The sequence below is a fragment of the Phyllostomus hastatus genome, unplaced genomic scaffold, assembly GCF_019186645.2.
Source record: "Phyllostomus hastatus isolate PE091 unplaced genomic scaffold, TTU_PhHast_1.1 phas_contig_64, whole genome shotgun sequence".
NCBI classification, from domain to species: domain Eukaryota; kingdom Metazoa; phylum Chordata; class Mammalia; order Chiroptera; family Phyllostomidae; genus Phyllostomus; species Phyllostomus hastatus.
Window position 1 is genome coordinate 2,236,758 of NW_025333928.1, and position 15,575 is coordinate 2,252,332.

At 39.7% G+C, this 15,575-nt stretch overlaps 1 protein-coding gene across 1 annotated transcript in view; it reads right to left on the bottom strand.

Moving 5' to 3' along the window:
* Positions 1–15,575, bottom strand: part of DNAH3 (dynein axonemal heavy chain 3) — a 222,912-nt gene that overhangs the window by 202,423 nt on the left and 4,914 nt on the right. Inside the window, exons 3-9 of the mRNA XM_045848935.1 lie at positions 15,179–15,228; positions 11,212–11,316; positions 9,675–9,897; positions 8,047–8,119; positions 7,533–7,707; positions 5,285–5,474; positions 3,642–3,837 (exon numbers count right to left, since the gene is read on the bottom strand). Coding sequence (XP_045704891.1) covers positions 3,642–3,837; positions 5,285–5,474; positions 7,533–7,707; positions 8,047–8,119; positions 9,675–9,897; positions 11,212–11,316; positions 15,179–15,208 — 992 coding nt within the window. The 5' untranslated portion in view covers positions 15,209–15,228. The remainder of the gene's footprint in view (positions 1–3,641; positions 3,838–5,284; positions 5,475–7,532; positions 7,708–8,046; positions 8,120–9,674; positions 9,898–11,211; positions 11,317–15,178; positions 15,229–15,575) is intronic.

Consider the following 15,575-nt stretch of genomic DNA (forward strand, 5'->3'; position numbering starts at 1 on the left):
TAGGAGGGATCACAATACCTGACACTAAACTATACTACAAGGCCACTGTAAACAAACAGCCTGGTACTGGCATAAAAACAGGCACATGGACCAATGGAACAGAACAGAGAGCCCAGAAATAAACCCAAGTCTCTACAGTCAATTAATATTTGACAAAGGGGGCAGCAACATAAAATGGAATAAAAATAGCCTCTTCAACAAATGGTGTTCGGAGAATTGGACAGCTACCTGCAAAAAAATGAAACTCGAGCACCAACTTACACCTTATACAAAAATAAATTCAAGGTGGATAAAAGACTTAAATATAAACCGTGACATCATTAAAGTCCTAGAAGAGAACGTAGGTAGGAAAATCTCAGATATTTCATGCAGGAACTTTTTTACTGACATGTCTCCTAGAGCAAGGGACATAAAGGAAAGAATAAACAAATGGGACCTCATCAAAATAAAAAGCTTTTGCACAGCTAAAGAAAACAGTATCAAAATAAAAAGAGAACCAACTGTATGGGAAAACATATTTGCCAATGATACCTCAGACAAGGGTTTAATCTCCAAAATATATAAAGAACTTACACGACTTCACTCTAAGAAGACAAGCAACCCAATTAAAAAATGGGCAAAGGACTTGAACAGACACTTCTCCAAGGAGGACATACAGAAGATCCAAAGACACATGAAACGATATTCAATATCGCTAGCTATCAGAGAGATGCAAATTAAAACCACAATGAGATACCACTTCACACCAGTCAGAATGGCCATCATAAACAAAGGAATAAACAAGTGTTGGAGAGTTTGTGGAGAAAAGGGGACCCTAGTGCACTGTTGGTAGGACTGCAGACTGGTACAATCACTATGGAAAGCAATATGGAACTTCCTCAGAAAACTGAAAATGGATCTATTTGCCTTTTGACCCTTCAATTCCACTGCTGGGACTATATCCTAAGAACACTAAAACACCAATACAAAAGAACCTTTGCACCCCGATGTTCATAGCAGCACAATTTACAATAGCCAAGTGCTGGAAGCAACCTAGGTGCCCATCAGTAAATGAATGGATCAAAAAACTATGGTACATTTACACAATGGAATTCTATGTAGCAGAAAGAAAGAAGGAGCTCCTACCCTTTGCAACAGCTTGGATGGAGCTGAAAAGCATTATACTAAGCGAAATAAGCCAGGCAGTGAAAGACAAATACCATATGATCTCACCTGTAACAGGAACCTAAACAATAAAACAAAGAAACAAGCAAAATATAACCAAAGACACTGAAATAGAGGATAGACTGACAGTGACCACAGGGGAGAGAAGAGGGAATTTCAGGGGAGAATGGGTAGGGTTTACAGGAACAAATTTAAAGGACACATGGACAAAAACCAGGGGCAGGGTGGCAATGGGTGAGAAGTGGGAAGGGATGGGTGGGCGGGCTGGAATGGGAGTAAAAGGGAGAAAACTGTACTTGAACAATGATTAAAATAAATTTTTTTAAAAAAGAAATTTTTAAAGTTAAATTATTCAGGTCACATAAGAAAATTACTCTGTATGTCATTTCTTTAACAAATCTTTGTCATGCAATTTTTTTGGGATTTAGGTGACAAAAGCTTAATGAATGATTCTGATTCTCGTTCATTTTTGTGCCTTTGTTGTCTACATAACTTTCTTCACAGAGCTTTGAAAAGCAGGTGGTAAGAATCCTTTCTTCTCATTATAGGCTACAGGCTCAATAATTTCCCATCTTCATTATGTAATCAAATTAAACTCACATGCATTATCCTCTAGGCACTGAGCCTCTGGCAGTTTTACCAGCCTGAGACTGAGTTCCGTGTTAATTTCTAGGTTAATTTATGTATTGAGGCCATAAACATGCTTATGGTTACAGCGGTATCTTTATTTATTAAACAACTGCATGCCAAGCACTGTTCTAAGCTTTTCACCCAACAACTCCATGACATAAGCAGTTATTCCCATTTTGCATATAAAAAACAGGGGCCCAGAGAGATTAAGTTCCCCCTTTAGTGACAGCAAAAACTAGAACCTGGCCATCTACTTTCAGAGCCCATTCTATAAATTATTACCCTATCTACTTCAACCTAGTTAGAAAATTACTTATTTTTTCAGTGTCTTGATTGGCACCTCCAAACAGTTAGAAAACAGAATTCAGTTCAAAGAAGGAATGCTTTTATTTTTAATCATTGGTGGGCTCCATCCTAGGTTGACTTCCTCTACAATTCCTTTCAAAAATATAGGTTAAACTAAGAATGTGAAAAACAAATAAGTTCTCCAAGATAAAACACATTCTACACTAGAGAGCCTCCCCAAAACAAAATATTTGAGCTAATAAGTTAAGCCAATCAAAATGAAACATACTTTTAATTTTTTGCCTCTAATTTTTCTAATAAAAAACCCAGATGGTGTCAGCTTACTGTGTCATTAGTCTGATCTTTCAATGAACTCTGGGGACCTCATTCTCCCACCAGGATTTGCACCCTTTCTTGAGTGGCCCATAAAAAAATGACAGTCTTTCTTTCTAGTGCAATTGAAGAATGCATACACAAAATATGGAATAGCCATCAATGAAATATTGTTCAGCCATAAAAAGGAATGAAATCCTAATACATATTTCAATGTGGAATGAACTGTGAAAACATCATGTTGAGTGAAAGCAGCCAGACACAAAGGGCCACATGATTCCATTTATGGCTGGAATGGAATGCTCAGAATAGGTAAACCCACAGAGAGAGAAAGCAGATTAGTGGTTGTCTGGTACAGAGTGGAAGGGAGAAGGGGAAGTGACTGCTAAGGGGTGCACGGTTTCTTTTTGGGATGATTAAAATATTCTTAAATTAGAGTAGTGAGGGTTGTAAAAACTTTGTAAATATACTGAAAACTACTGCATTGTATATTTTAAAGGGGTGAATTTTATGGTGTGTGAATTATATTTCAATTTAGAAAACTTTAAGAGAAAAAAAAGTGACTCCTGTGTCCTCTGACTTCTATAACTCCTGTAGCCAATTTAGTCATTGATGTATTAAACTGAGACTACTGCTTGCCATACTGTGCTGAAACTGTGTTACATAAAGGAATAATACCCAAGCATCCATACATCTCATACATTAGAGAGAGATAAACAAATAGATATATTAGAATTCAGTGAGACACATGTCATAATGGAGGTAATGGCTAATTAACACATACTGGGTACTTATGTCAGGCACCGTTAATGCATACATTAACTTATTTATTCCTCCTACAACCCTATGAAGTAGGAGCTTTCATTATCTCAAATTCAGTGTTAAGGCACAGAGAGGTGATATGACACACCCATATGTATTACTCATGAAGCAGTAGAATCAAGGACCTGAGCAGGCTGGCTCCACATCTGTGCTCTTAACCAGTGTGCTCCAGTGCTTAGAGACAAGGGAGCCAGGGAGCACAAGGAGGGCCACTGATCTCTTGTGGACAGTGTAACACACTTTTTTGTTGAGAAGGATGTGGCGCTTAGGATTCTTGGATGTGCTTCTAGGATTCTTGCCATTTTACTTCAAGCACAGGGCTAGTCCACAGTGCCCAGCATAAGATGTTTTCTTCTATGTGGAAGCAATAAAGAGAGGAAAAGGAAGAGAAAGAGGTCTTTTCTTACTCTGAAAACCATAGTTCCTCCAGGCTGAGCATCATGGAGTTCACTGTGTGCAGGTGCTCCTCATTCCACTTTTTGGTGTTCCTGTAGACACCATGCCAGGGCACAGGAGCCCGGATCACCCTTTGAGGGAACAGGCAAGGGATGCTCTTGATGAAGAGCCTCTTTCTCTCCTCTGGATCCATGAGGATGTAATCAACTATAACCAACAGGGCAAATACTGTTTTCATCAGAGACCTTGAGTATTCTGTGCTCTTAGTTTCAATACTTAGAAGGTAAACACTTGAAAGGTCATTGGTAATCAATCCCCTGAAGATAAGTAAATTGGGGAAACTCCACTCTGTTCTGTTTTTTCTTCCTGAAGGTATATCTTGGAAGGAGGTGGGTGACTGCACAGTTTAGAGCACTAAAAGAACCTGGAATTGTATCCTGTTAGAATATCTAGCATCATGCATGACAATAAGCTAGTATTTGCTGATACCTCATTAATCACTAATTGACTTCTTATACCAAAATAGTTACCAAGCAAAATTAACACAATGGATGATACCAGATACTTATGATGGAAATTCTGAGACCAAAAAATCTCACATGCTAAGGAAAGAAAGATTGGTAAAAGCTTCACAGAGAAGGTGACGTTTGAGTTGGGTCACAAAGAATGAGTAGGATCTTCTCAGGACAAGAAGAATACTAATGGGAGAAGAAACAGCATGTAATGAAGCACGGTTTCATAGCTTTTATATAACACGCTCCAGGAGTTATTGTTCATTCTGTGGCAGAAATATCAGGTGCAAGTGTTTAGAGTTTAAAGTGGTAAGAACGGAGAAGAAGGCTAGGGCTGGAATTCGAAGAACTATGCATGTTTATCCTTATAAGTTTGGTTCTACCCTGTAGTAGGCAAGGAACCATTAGATGCCCCTGACACCATTAGAAAGTTCATTAGGAAATTGAAAATAACTAGACAAGTTGTTAAGGATAGCTGTTAGCCAGATAAAACAGGAAGATAGGAAACTAACATGATCAAGCCCCCTCTTTGATGTATTTCTCACATTATGCACCATCATTAAATAGTTCCCATGACCTACTATGAGTACAAGACCTGGGACCACAGATGAAGGGAAGTGAGAGTCAATAAGACATATTTCACCACCATAGCTAACAGACTGATAAGGCAGCTAATACCCATGAGAAATGCAAAGGCAAGGCCAGTCTTAAATAACAGTAAAGAATTAGCAGCATAGAAGTTCCAAAGCAGGGTGAATTGAAAGGAGACAAGAAGTGCTGTAAGTGAAAAGGATAGAATAACCACAGAAGGTTGTATAGAAATTTAAAAAAACTTGATAGAAGAGGCATGTATTGAATGTTGCCCTCAGGGGAGCAGCTGCCTCACCTAGGAGCTTGTTAGAAATTCAAAACCTTGGGCCCGCCCCAGATCTACTGCATCAGAGTCTGCATTTTAACCAGAACCCCCAGATTAAGCCGATGCACATTAATGTGCAAAAAGGGTTGGTGTAGGCATGAGTGGTGGTGAATTAAAAGGTAAATAATGCTTTTGGCATTTTCAGAAGAACCAAGGTACAACACTGAGAGAGGAAAGAAGGTACCCCTTACATGGGAACCCCTGCCCCATTTCTGCCCAGCCTTACCAATACTTTTGATGAGGCTATTGTAATAGTCATTTTCCTTCTCCTCCACGAGGAAATTCACCAGGGGTTCCAGGAAGGGATTTGTCAGCAGTGTGTTAGGAATCAGCTTTGAAATCCGAACCATCACTTCGTCCTCCTCAGGGGCAATCATGTCTTTTCGGATTCCATTGGTCAAATAGTAAGAATATCTCTTCCATAAACAAGCCACCAGCAAGAAAATAGTCATGATTGGTGAACTGTGACCACCTGCCCACACCCATCAGCTGCCAGGAGGCTGTGTTCACATAGCACCCATCCCCACGCTTCACTCACTACAATCATGCTTTCTGGGCCTGTTATTTCATGCTCATTGGTATAAGATCACTGGCAAGTTTTCCCCATGACTCTGGAGGATTCAGTCAAAGCTGCAGAGATTTCAGTGAACTGTAAAGGACTTGTCAAATGCCATCAGACAGAAACAGAGGAAGGAGTCTGGGGACAAGGTAGCATATCTGATGAGCTTTAAGAAGAGGAATGACAAACTCCTTAAATGGACTCAAATAATTCATTCTCCTCAACAACATGATCCTCTACAGAGTACTTTGATCCTGTGGCTTGTAGCTATCAGTTGGGGAAAAATTCCCCAAAGACCTAGTGAGAGTTACAGTTCTTCAAATCTAACCATGGACTTTTGAGTTTAAAAAAGCAACAGATGCACAAGGTGAACAAAAACGGCCAATGTGACCTGGTAACATCAGAAAGTTTTGTTTATTTAGGGCTGGCCTCTAAGCAGCTGGATGGCTGAGTTGCTTTAGAAATGAATTATTTTAGATGGATGAGAAGCATTAAATGTAGGAAATGGTTTGAAATTAGCTTTGCGTTTCAGTGCTGATTGTCTGTGGTCAGAAGAGGCTGAGCTCACCTTTCTCCAATCATAATGGAAGCTGATTATATAGGAACAACTTCCATACTCCCACATTATAAGAACTGCCTGGGGTGAGGAGAGAGGCTCTGGTTCAAATGTAGGTTCACAGATGCCTCCTCATGTAGTTTGGGGTAGTTTAAAGAAGCACTTCAAATGACTTTAATTTTCAGGCAATTTTGAGAAATGCTGGGTAGCTCTTAAGAGCACAGAGACTTTAGTATCAGACAGACCTGGTGTCAGCTAAGTTCTAGCTTTGTCTCTTACTGACTGTATAATCCTGAGCAAGTTGTTGAATCAGCCAACACCCCAATTCCCACACCTGGGCAATAGGAATAATCATAGTACCCAGCTCTTGAATGGGCTCAAGCATGGGTTTAGCATAGAATTTTGCCAATAGCACATATGAGTTTTTATTGTTAATCATTTTATTATACAATATACACTCATGAGCTATTTGCTCTAAAGTTTTATTGTTCTTTTAAGATAGAGGTTAGAAACTTGAAAGCCTACCTGGAATCAAGCAGGTAACATTAACAAGTGAAAGTTGGCTGAACATAAAAAGATAAGAAGAAATGGTGGAAACTGTGACAAACTGGAGAATGTATCTCTTATCTAAATGAGGCAGCTTACTAATCAGCTTCAAACAACTTAATTTTTCTCGAGAGGTTAAAAATCTAGCTTATGTGAGATTCCCCTTTTTTTCAACAAATATTGATATGCCCTGACCAGTGTGGTTGAGTGTTGTCCCACAAAGCAAAAGTTTGCCAGTTAGATTCCTGGTTAGGGCACATGCCTGGATTACAGGTTCTGTCCCCATCAGTGTGCATGGGAGAGGCAACTGATTGATGTTTCTCTCTCACATGGATGTTTTTCTTCCTCTCTTTCCGCTTCCCTTCCCTTCTCTCTGAAAATAAATAAAATCTGGGAAAAAAACCCCATCAATAGACCAAATTTATCCTGTGGTAGGGTTGCTAGATGTGTTGGGATATACCTATACTAAAAATTATTCATTGTGTGCCTGAAATTCAAATTTAACTGGGTATCCTATTTTGTGTTTTGTTTTTAGTTTTCAAAATCTGGCAACCCTTGCCTGTGGGGCACCATTTTGCAACTTATGTTCTCAGAGGACTTAAAGGTATTGATTTCTAGAGCAGATAATTCACACACACACACACACACACACACACACACACACACACCCTCACTCAGTAGACTGTTCTGGGCTCTGAAGTCTGGTATTTTTAAAATGCCCTGGATGATTGCTGTTCTCCTCCAGGTCAGAATCACTGAGATGCCAATAGTAACACCCAACAAACTGAGAGAAAGGAAGTAATGAGAACATACCTCCAAGTCTGATTCAGATGGCTTTGCTTCTTTACTGTCTATTTCCATCTCCTTCTGTAACATCATGTTAATCTGTTCTTCTGGACTCATTGGTCTGCTTCCTGGGGGTGTCAAAGAGGTCACCACCTCCTTCTTCCTGGGTGAGGAGGTTGAGGTGTGGTGGGCAGATTTGGTCCTGAAAAGAAGACACAGCTCAGCCCCTGGTTCTGTGCAGAAGTTCTGTGCTGTCAACTTTTTTTTCTCTAGCCATATGAGTGTCACTGATGACCTTTAACTATGGAACACAATATAGTTATGTTAGCATTGGTTTGCTCAGTTCATTAATTTATTATTTTTTTTTTAGTCTAACATTGTTTTGGATTAAGGGGATTTGTGGGGGTAAAAAAGTCATTGGTTACTGTGTGTCTAGGAATGCTGGGAAGCCAAGAAGCAGAGGATAGTTTTAATGAGAACACAGCTTTTTCTGGTTCAGTCTGGTGTTCTGAAATCCCTTGTACCCACAGGGACACCTTACCTGGTGGGATCCTCTTTGTCTCTGGGGGAAAACTTCATTTTCTTCCTGTTGGGCTCTGATGAGGTTTTTGTTACTAGAATAGTGGAGAAGAAAGACACCAGTGATAGCAGTGGCCCTGGGCCATCCTCTGTCCACAGGGATGTGACTCTCAGGACTGTCCAGAAGCATACAAAGAGAGTGAACTGGTGTGGTGGGATGAGGCAGGAGATATGGGCTCTTGTCCCACCTGCACCACTAATTACCTGCGTGACCCTGAAGAAGTGACTTCATCAATTCAGGTATCAGCTTCCCCAACTGTGAAGTGGGGGTGAGCATACTGTCCATTCATCCATACATTTGACAGGTATTAATAACTGCCTACTTGATTCACTCACCAACACTGTTGCTCTGTTTTCTAAATGTCAGGTATATTATTGTTTCACATTTTTCTTTAAATAGACTCAGACTTTTAAAACTAGTATATTTATTTTAAAGGAAATATTATATGACTATCATAATAAAACATAAGTATCATTTGCAATAAATATAATTATTGCAAATAGAAAAAACAGTATCATTTGGAACAGAGAGTAACTACAAATAAATTTAATAAATGACATAAAACTCTACTATTAAACTTGTTTAAGTTTTTAACCTAAGGAAATTAATAAGTAATAGAGAAGTGTTAATGACATACTAATATTAAATTGACATTCTGAGAGAATCAAAGAGAACTGAAGACTCAATATGTATTTTTGAGTTCATACTTCAGCTCCTCAATCTATTCCAGACATAACAATAATAGACAAAACACTCTTTAAAAATTAAAAAGACATTGTTCTGACATATATCTAACAAGAATTGCTAAAGGATCAGATATATGTGTACCAGGTGGATTAAAATAATACATACAAAGTACTATGGTGAGCAGTTTCCAAGATAGCTCTTAATGACCCCTACCTCCTGGTATCATGCCCTTGTGAAATCCCTATAAATGTAGGTTTGGCAGCTCACTTCTAACAAACAGAATATGGCAAAAGTGATAAAATGTCACTTGCAAAATTAAGTTCCCAAAAGACTGTGGTAGAGCCTTCTTTCTCTTGTTCTCCCCTTGTTCTCTATAAGGGAAGTCAGAAGTTACAGCTGCCCTGTCAAGAGGGCCATGTGGTAGAAAACTGATGTCTATGGTCAACAGGCAGAGAGGACTGAGAATGTGAGTGAACTTGGAGGAGGATCTTTCCCTAGTGACCTTTAGATGACCATGACCCTGGCTGACACCTTGATTGCATGCTTGTGAGAGACTCTAAGCCAGAATCACCCAGTTAAGCCATGCCCAGATTCCTAACACATAGAAACTATCAGATAATAACTGGTGGTTATTTTAAACTGTTGATTTTGGGGGTAATTAACAAATTACCACAAGTACACAGAGAACAGTGTTTGGTGCATTGTAATGTAAGGTTCATCGTGTATGGTAAATTAAGGTTAGCTACCACAATCATTCCCACTTCATAGACGAGGAGACTGAGACTCTCCGAGGTTATCCAAAATTAGCTGCAGCAAGAAGTGAAGCCAGGACTAAAACCCAGGATTACAAATCTCCCTCCAAGACCCCATTCAGAGCTGTTATGGCACAAGGCCACAAATACCTGATGGCAGCTGCTGAATGGTCCTTTCCCTAGGGACACTGATGGTGACCGGCTGGTAGACCTTCAGTAGGTCTTTCATCTTCAGATCCCTAGCTGTCAAGGAGTAATTGTTGGCAATGGAATCACTGGGTCCACGGTGGTGGTCCTGTTCTTTGAAGGGTACAGCCAGGGTCCATGATGTGCGTTGCATCAATGGGGGATAAAAGCTGTGCAACATGACAGTCTACAAGGGTAGAAATGCAGAGTAAGACACAATGAGGATCATGTCTTGCAGAGTCTGGGATTGGAAGGGCCAGGGCTATACTCTCATTGAGACTCATAGGGTTCCACATGCCTTAAGCTGTTTCTATTGGGTTGACCAAAAAGTTTGTTTAGTTTTTTTTTCCATAAAATAAAAGACATATTTTTCATTTTCACCAATAACTTTATTGATTTGGATATTCTGAGAATGTTGGCTATCTCTTGCTATTGGCTTCTGGTGGGTAGAGGCCAGGGGCGCTGCTAAACATCTTCCAAAGCATAAGACAGCCTCACAGCAAAGAATTATTTGGCCAAAATGTCAATAGTGCCAAGTAACTTCACAAACCACTTTTGACATGTTCAATCAGTCACAGCAACTTTTCCATACACTGCACAAATCTTACTTTGTGTTTCAGTTGAGTTTTTACCTTTCTTGAAATAATAAAGCATAATACACTGACAATTCTGCGTATCTTCTTCCATCTTCAATATTAAAACAGCTACACAAAAATCCACCAATTTTGATGTTTTTAAAATGTACACTGATATGACAGCTGCCACAATATAATGTGACTGTTTTGAATGAAGTTAAAGACAACTAAATACTTCTAGAACCATTGTATGGAAAAAGCTAAACAAACTTTTTGGCCAACCCAATATATGCTGCAAATTCACTGCAAATAATCTCATTAAAAAATGTTTTTTTTAATCCTCACCTAAGGACATTTTCTCATTGCTTTTAGAGACAGAGGAAGGAAGAGAGAGAAACACAAATGTGTGAGAGAAGCATCTATGGGTTGCCTCTTGGACCAGGGATGGATCAAACCTACAACCTAAGTATGTGCCCCAACCAGGAATTGAATTTGCAACTGATATGCTCCAACCAACTAAGCCACACTGGCCAGTACACAAATACTTTCTGAATGGATGCCAATTGTACTTCTCTGATCGCTGTCATCATGATTTTTGAAGTCTGACTTTCAATAAGCAGTAAGTTTGTGAGTCAGGTAATTTATTTCTATTGTCTTTATTTCTTACAGACATGGCTATAAAGTAAAAATCATTACTCTCACTTTACAACTGAAGATGAAGAAATTCAGAGAGTTTAAAGAACACAACAGGTAAGTGAGAAGACCAAGTTCTAACTCACCTTTGTGCTACTGCATAGTTCTTTCTCTCTTGCTGCTGTAGCCACTTCCATTTACAGAAATAATCAAAACCACTAATCACACTTGTAAAGTCTTGACTGTTGCCCCCCACTAGTACCAGCAGAAGACCAGAAGCCAGGAGAATGTACCTGATAGATTTCAGATGGTTCCTCTTTAGCAGAAACAGGCAGAGGGGGCAGCTCAGGCTGCATCTGGGAGTGGCTCATATGATGTATGGAGTCACTTTTGGGGATCTGTGGAAAACAGGAACAAAGTCACTCTTTAGAAATTAGGAAGGATTCCCAAGCCTCCAGATGGGGAAGGAGTAAAGAGATCCCCAGAAACAGTTTTAGGCTCAGAGTTCTGTCACAAAACAGTTTTCCCATCCCCATGCATTGTGTAGGTCTCATTTTTAAATCATCTATCTGTCTCTCCTTCCACATCTCCTCCTTAGCTACACCTCTATGAGCAAATTCAGATATTTTTTCTCCTTGGAAGAGCCCAAATTCTAAGGGCATCCTAAGGGCATCCTGCCCTGGCTTGTGACTAGAGGGGTTGCCTTCAAAAATAGATTCTTGCATTTCACATATGCAAAATGCCAAATAGAAGTTTGCTCATGCAATAGCATTATACGTTATGTGTGTTTAACATAGCAATCCTGTGCTTCCTGTAAAAAATATATATCATTTAAACATGTGAGTGTTTGAGCCCACCATTCCATTCAGAGAATAAGCCTCAAGGTACACTCTCTGTTACCAAGTGCCTCTCCTGAGCAGAGATGACAGTGACTACAGTGTTGTATGATGTTGTGTGTACTTCTGTCCTATAATACAGCCCCTACATGCAAGGCAACTACTTCATCTGGGGTAGTGATGGAGACACTGCAATTTGTCCTAACACTAGACGAAAACTGCTGGGCCAGACTTACTGAGAGGTATTGTTATACAGCACATTAAGGATAGTTTAAGGGATTCTCAAGGGTAATTTGCCTCTCTGTGAATTTTCTCCCTAGGTGATGGCTTTGGATTGAACTCCTGTGTAATATGAGACATTAGATTGGTTTGATTTATTTGGGTCAGCAAACTATATCATGCAGGGTACCTGGCAATGGGTAGTGGGGATAGGAATATATGAATCAGATGTTAGCCACCCCTAATCCCCAGTCAACCCCTCACTGATGGCTCTCAATCTTGCAAAATAACAACATCTGCCATTATTCCAAATTATTAACACATTGTTTGCAGGTAGTTTTCATTGTGCGCTCTACTACCGGTCAACGTAAAACATATAAATACGTTTCCCACATACAATGTGTTAAGTGCTGGGCACTTTTTATATAACAATTTTTATAACCATATTCCAGCTGAAGAAATTAGGCTCTGAGAAGAAAGGTGACACATACTGGCCACACAAAGATGCTTTTAAATGCACATTACTCCATATCCCAACACAATGGAAACAGTAAATATCATTTCCACAAAAAATTACTTTAGGAATGTGCTGGTCTTAAAAATGTGCAAACCTGTAAACAGCAATTCATATTGAGCTTGCAGTCAGTAAACTACTGATCTAATGGCCTCACTCAGTAGTTCTAAAAAATGGTGGCAGCAACCAACAGAACTTTATGAAACATGGGGATGCTCAGACTGCACCTCAAACAAGATGAGTTTGAGACCCACAGACACTGTTGTTTATCAACTTAGAGAACTTGCTTTGTTGATTTAAATCAATGTCTCTCTGCTCTTGACCTTGATTTGAAAGATCTAAGAATTGAACAATCATCTCCAAGAGCCTCCTCTTTCATTACCAAAATTAATATCAGATGAGGTGAATAAAATGAAAACATCCTAGCATCAACTTGAAAGCAGGTACTATACTATCCAAGGTAGGTTCAGGCAGCAGTACAGAAGGCATTCATGGTTTCCTTCAGGATCCCAAATGTACAACAGACACTGATTGATGACTTAGGGTTGTCTGTACTTCATCTTTGCCAAGCAAGATTTCTGGTCAGTGGAAATCTTTCCCTTGGCCTAGTTTTTAAATAATTTCAAATAAAATTTTTCACTAAAAGAGCAACATGCAAACAGCACAAATTTCAGTCACCTTGAGTAAGTTACAAGAGAAGGAATGAGTAGTTAAACCAAAACTAAAAACAAACCCCCTCAAAACCCTGACTTCTGTGGTCAAGGAGGGTGTTGACATTATTTAAGAGGTGTCTTGGCATTAGTGCTTCCGCTCATGGTTGGGGTAAACCTGATTTCAGTCCTGACGCCAATTGAGAAGTTACTCTTCCTACCAGAAGGAGTGGAATATAGCCCTAGTAGACTTAATTGCCTCTATTCTAATTCTAGCCCATGTTGTACAGAGGGCTGATACAAACCCCTGGCTCCAGGACAGAGCATATGACACAGGTCTGGCCAATCAGAATACTTCATTCTCCCAGACATAGTGATTGGTTCAGCCATAGGCCTGTGACCCAAGCTGGGCTGCTCAGCATCTTTCCTCACACTTTCATTAGAGCTATTAAGAAAGAGGCACTCTTAGCAAACTTTGCCTTATGGGGGAAAAAGTCTTCCTTGGAATGAAACCAACATAGAAGAAAGCAGAGACACCAGAAGGAGAAAGACAAACTCCAATGTTATCAGCTAGACCCCTGGATCCAACTTGGACTTCTCAGTTACTTGAGCCCATAGATTTCCTTTGGGTTTGAGCCAGGGTGAATTTTATTTATGTTCTTTTTTTCCCTTTAAAAAATACTTTATTTATTTATTTATTTTTAGAGAGGGGGCAGGAAGGAGAAAGAGAAGGAGAGAAGCATCAATGTGTGGTTGCCTCTCATACACCCCCTACTGGGGATCTGGCCTGCAACCCAGGCACGTGCCCTGACTGGGAATCGAACTGGCAACTCTTTGGTTCGCAGGCCCACACTCAATCCACTGAGCTATACCAGTCAGGGCTTATTTATGTTCTTACTGTGAGATGGTCATCCAAGGGATAGACACAGAGGTAGCTGAGTCACAGAGAGATAAGCTAGTCTTGGGATATTAAAGAAAGCAAACCAGCCTAAAGCATTCTGCAGAGCACCATGGAGGCAGAACTTCTGAAGAACAAATTAAACTTTGAGCTAGTTCATAGGCACAAACTAAGACTTAAATACACACAGAACCATAAATATCCTAATAGCAGAAAAGATCTCAGTCCATGGGACAGGAACATGTGGGACACACTGAAGATCAGCAGATCTAGATATCAATTCCAGAACAGAACATAGGAAGTTTTCTTGACCATACTTACCTAAGAATTCTCTCTTCATATGGAAGAGATGGAGCTTTTTGTAAAAACTACCCATTTATGCAAAAGTGGTTTGTTAAAAATATTAATCCTTAAGTTTTCTTTTAAATTACAGGGAGTTTTCATTTCAGAGGATGGCTCCTTCATTATAAGCAAATCTATGTTAATTTCATAAAGTTTCCATTTAAAATGTGCCTCTGGGCACTTCGATGCACCTGGGCACCTAGTAGATCTTGGCTCTTAGAACCAAGATTCTGGCACTCAGATTGAGTAGAACTGTTACTTTCATGTGGCTTATTTCTGACTGCATGTGATGTTCATATGTCCTTCAAAGAGGCCATTCTCAAATTCTCTCCTGAGGACAGGCTCTAGCAGAATCACAGAGTCTTAGCTAAAAACACAGATTCCAGGGCCTCACCCAAACCTTCTGGATCATTCCCTTTTGGGAATGAGGGTATTCTGATGTGCAGCCAGTGTTGGGAACTGTGGGAAGGGATGTATGGTCTACTGGCCCTAGAAGTGAAGGGAAAGGAACAATAGGTGTCTACTCTTGAAATTTCCCAGTAAAACTGGAGGCCTGGACTAAAACTAAAAAGCCTAATTCAGCAAAAATCATATTTCAAAGGACACAACATAAAAGTGTGAGTAGCACACTTGTTCAGTCAAGGAATCTAACGTGGCAATTTGTCTATGATCGAAATATCCCCTTTCCATCCACTCCCCAATTCCCTACATGTTGAAAATATAGGTTAAAAAAAAGAAATACACGAACAACAATAAAATATTTAATTAAAAAAAGAAATACACCTTAAAATTCATACATACCTTTGGAGATGAGCAGTCCATATCATTCATGTTGTACCTTCTAATTGTACCTATTAAAAATGAAAAGAGTTCTCAGTTTTTTCCTTTCTTACCAGTGGCTCTGAAATGCACACTTCCTTAGAACATAATGGGAATACACAGAAAATGGAACTTTCCAGATGTTCTGAAAGCTCTGTTCACAGAGCTGCCTCTCTGAGGTCATACGCTTCAGCCCCCTGAGGAGTTCCATGGTAGAAGAGGAGAGAAAGGCAAGTTAGAAGGAAAAAAAGGCAGCATTGGGGTTCTGCTGGGCTTTGTGCTGTAGTCCCAACTCCTCCTGCTGTGGACACTCTTCCTTCCTACTGAACCACTTCTCTTGGATCTTTTCCAGGAACGCACTGAGTTCACTGCAAAAATT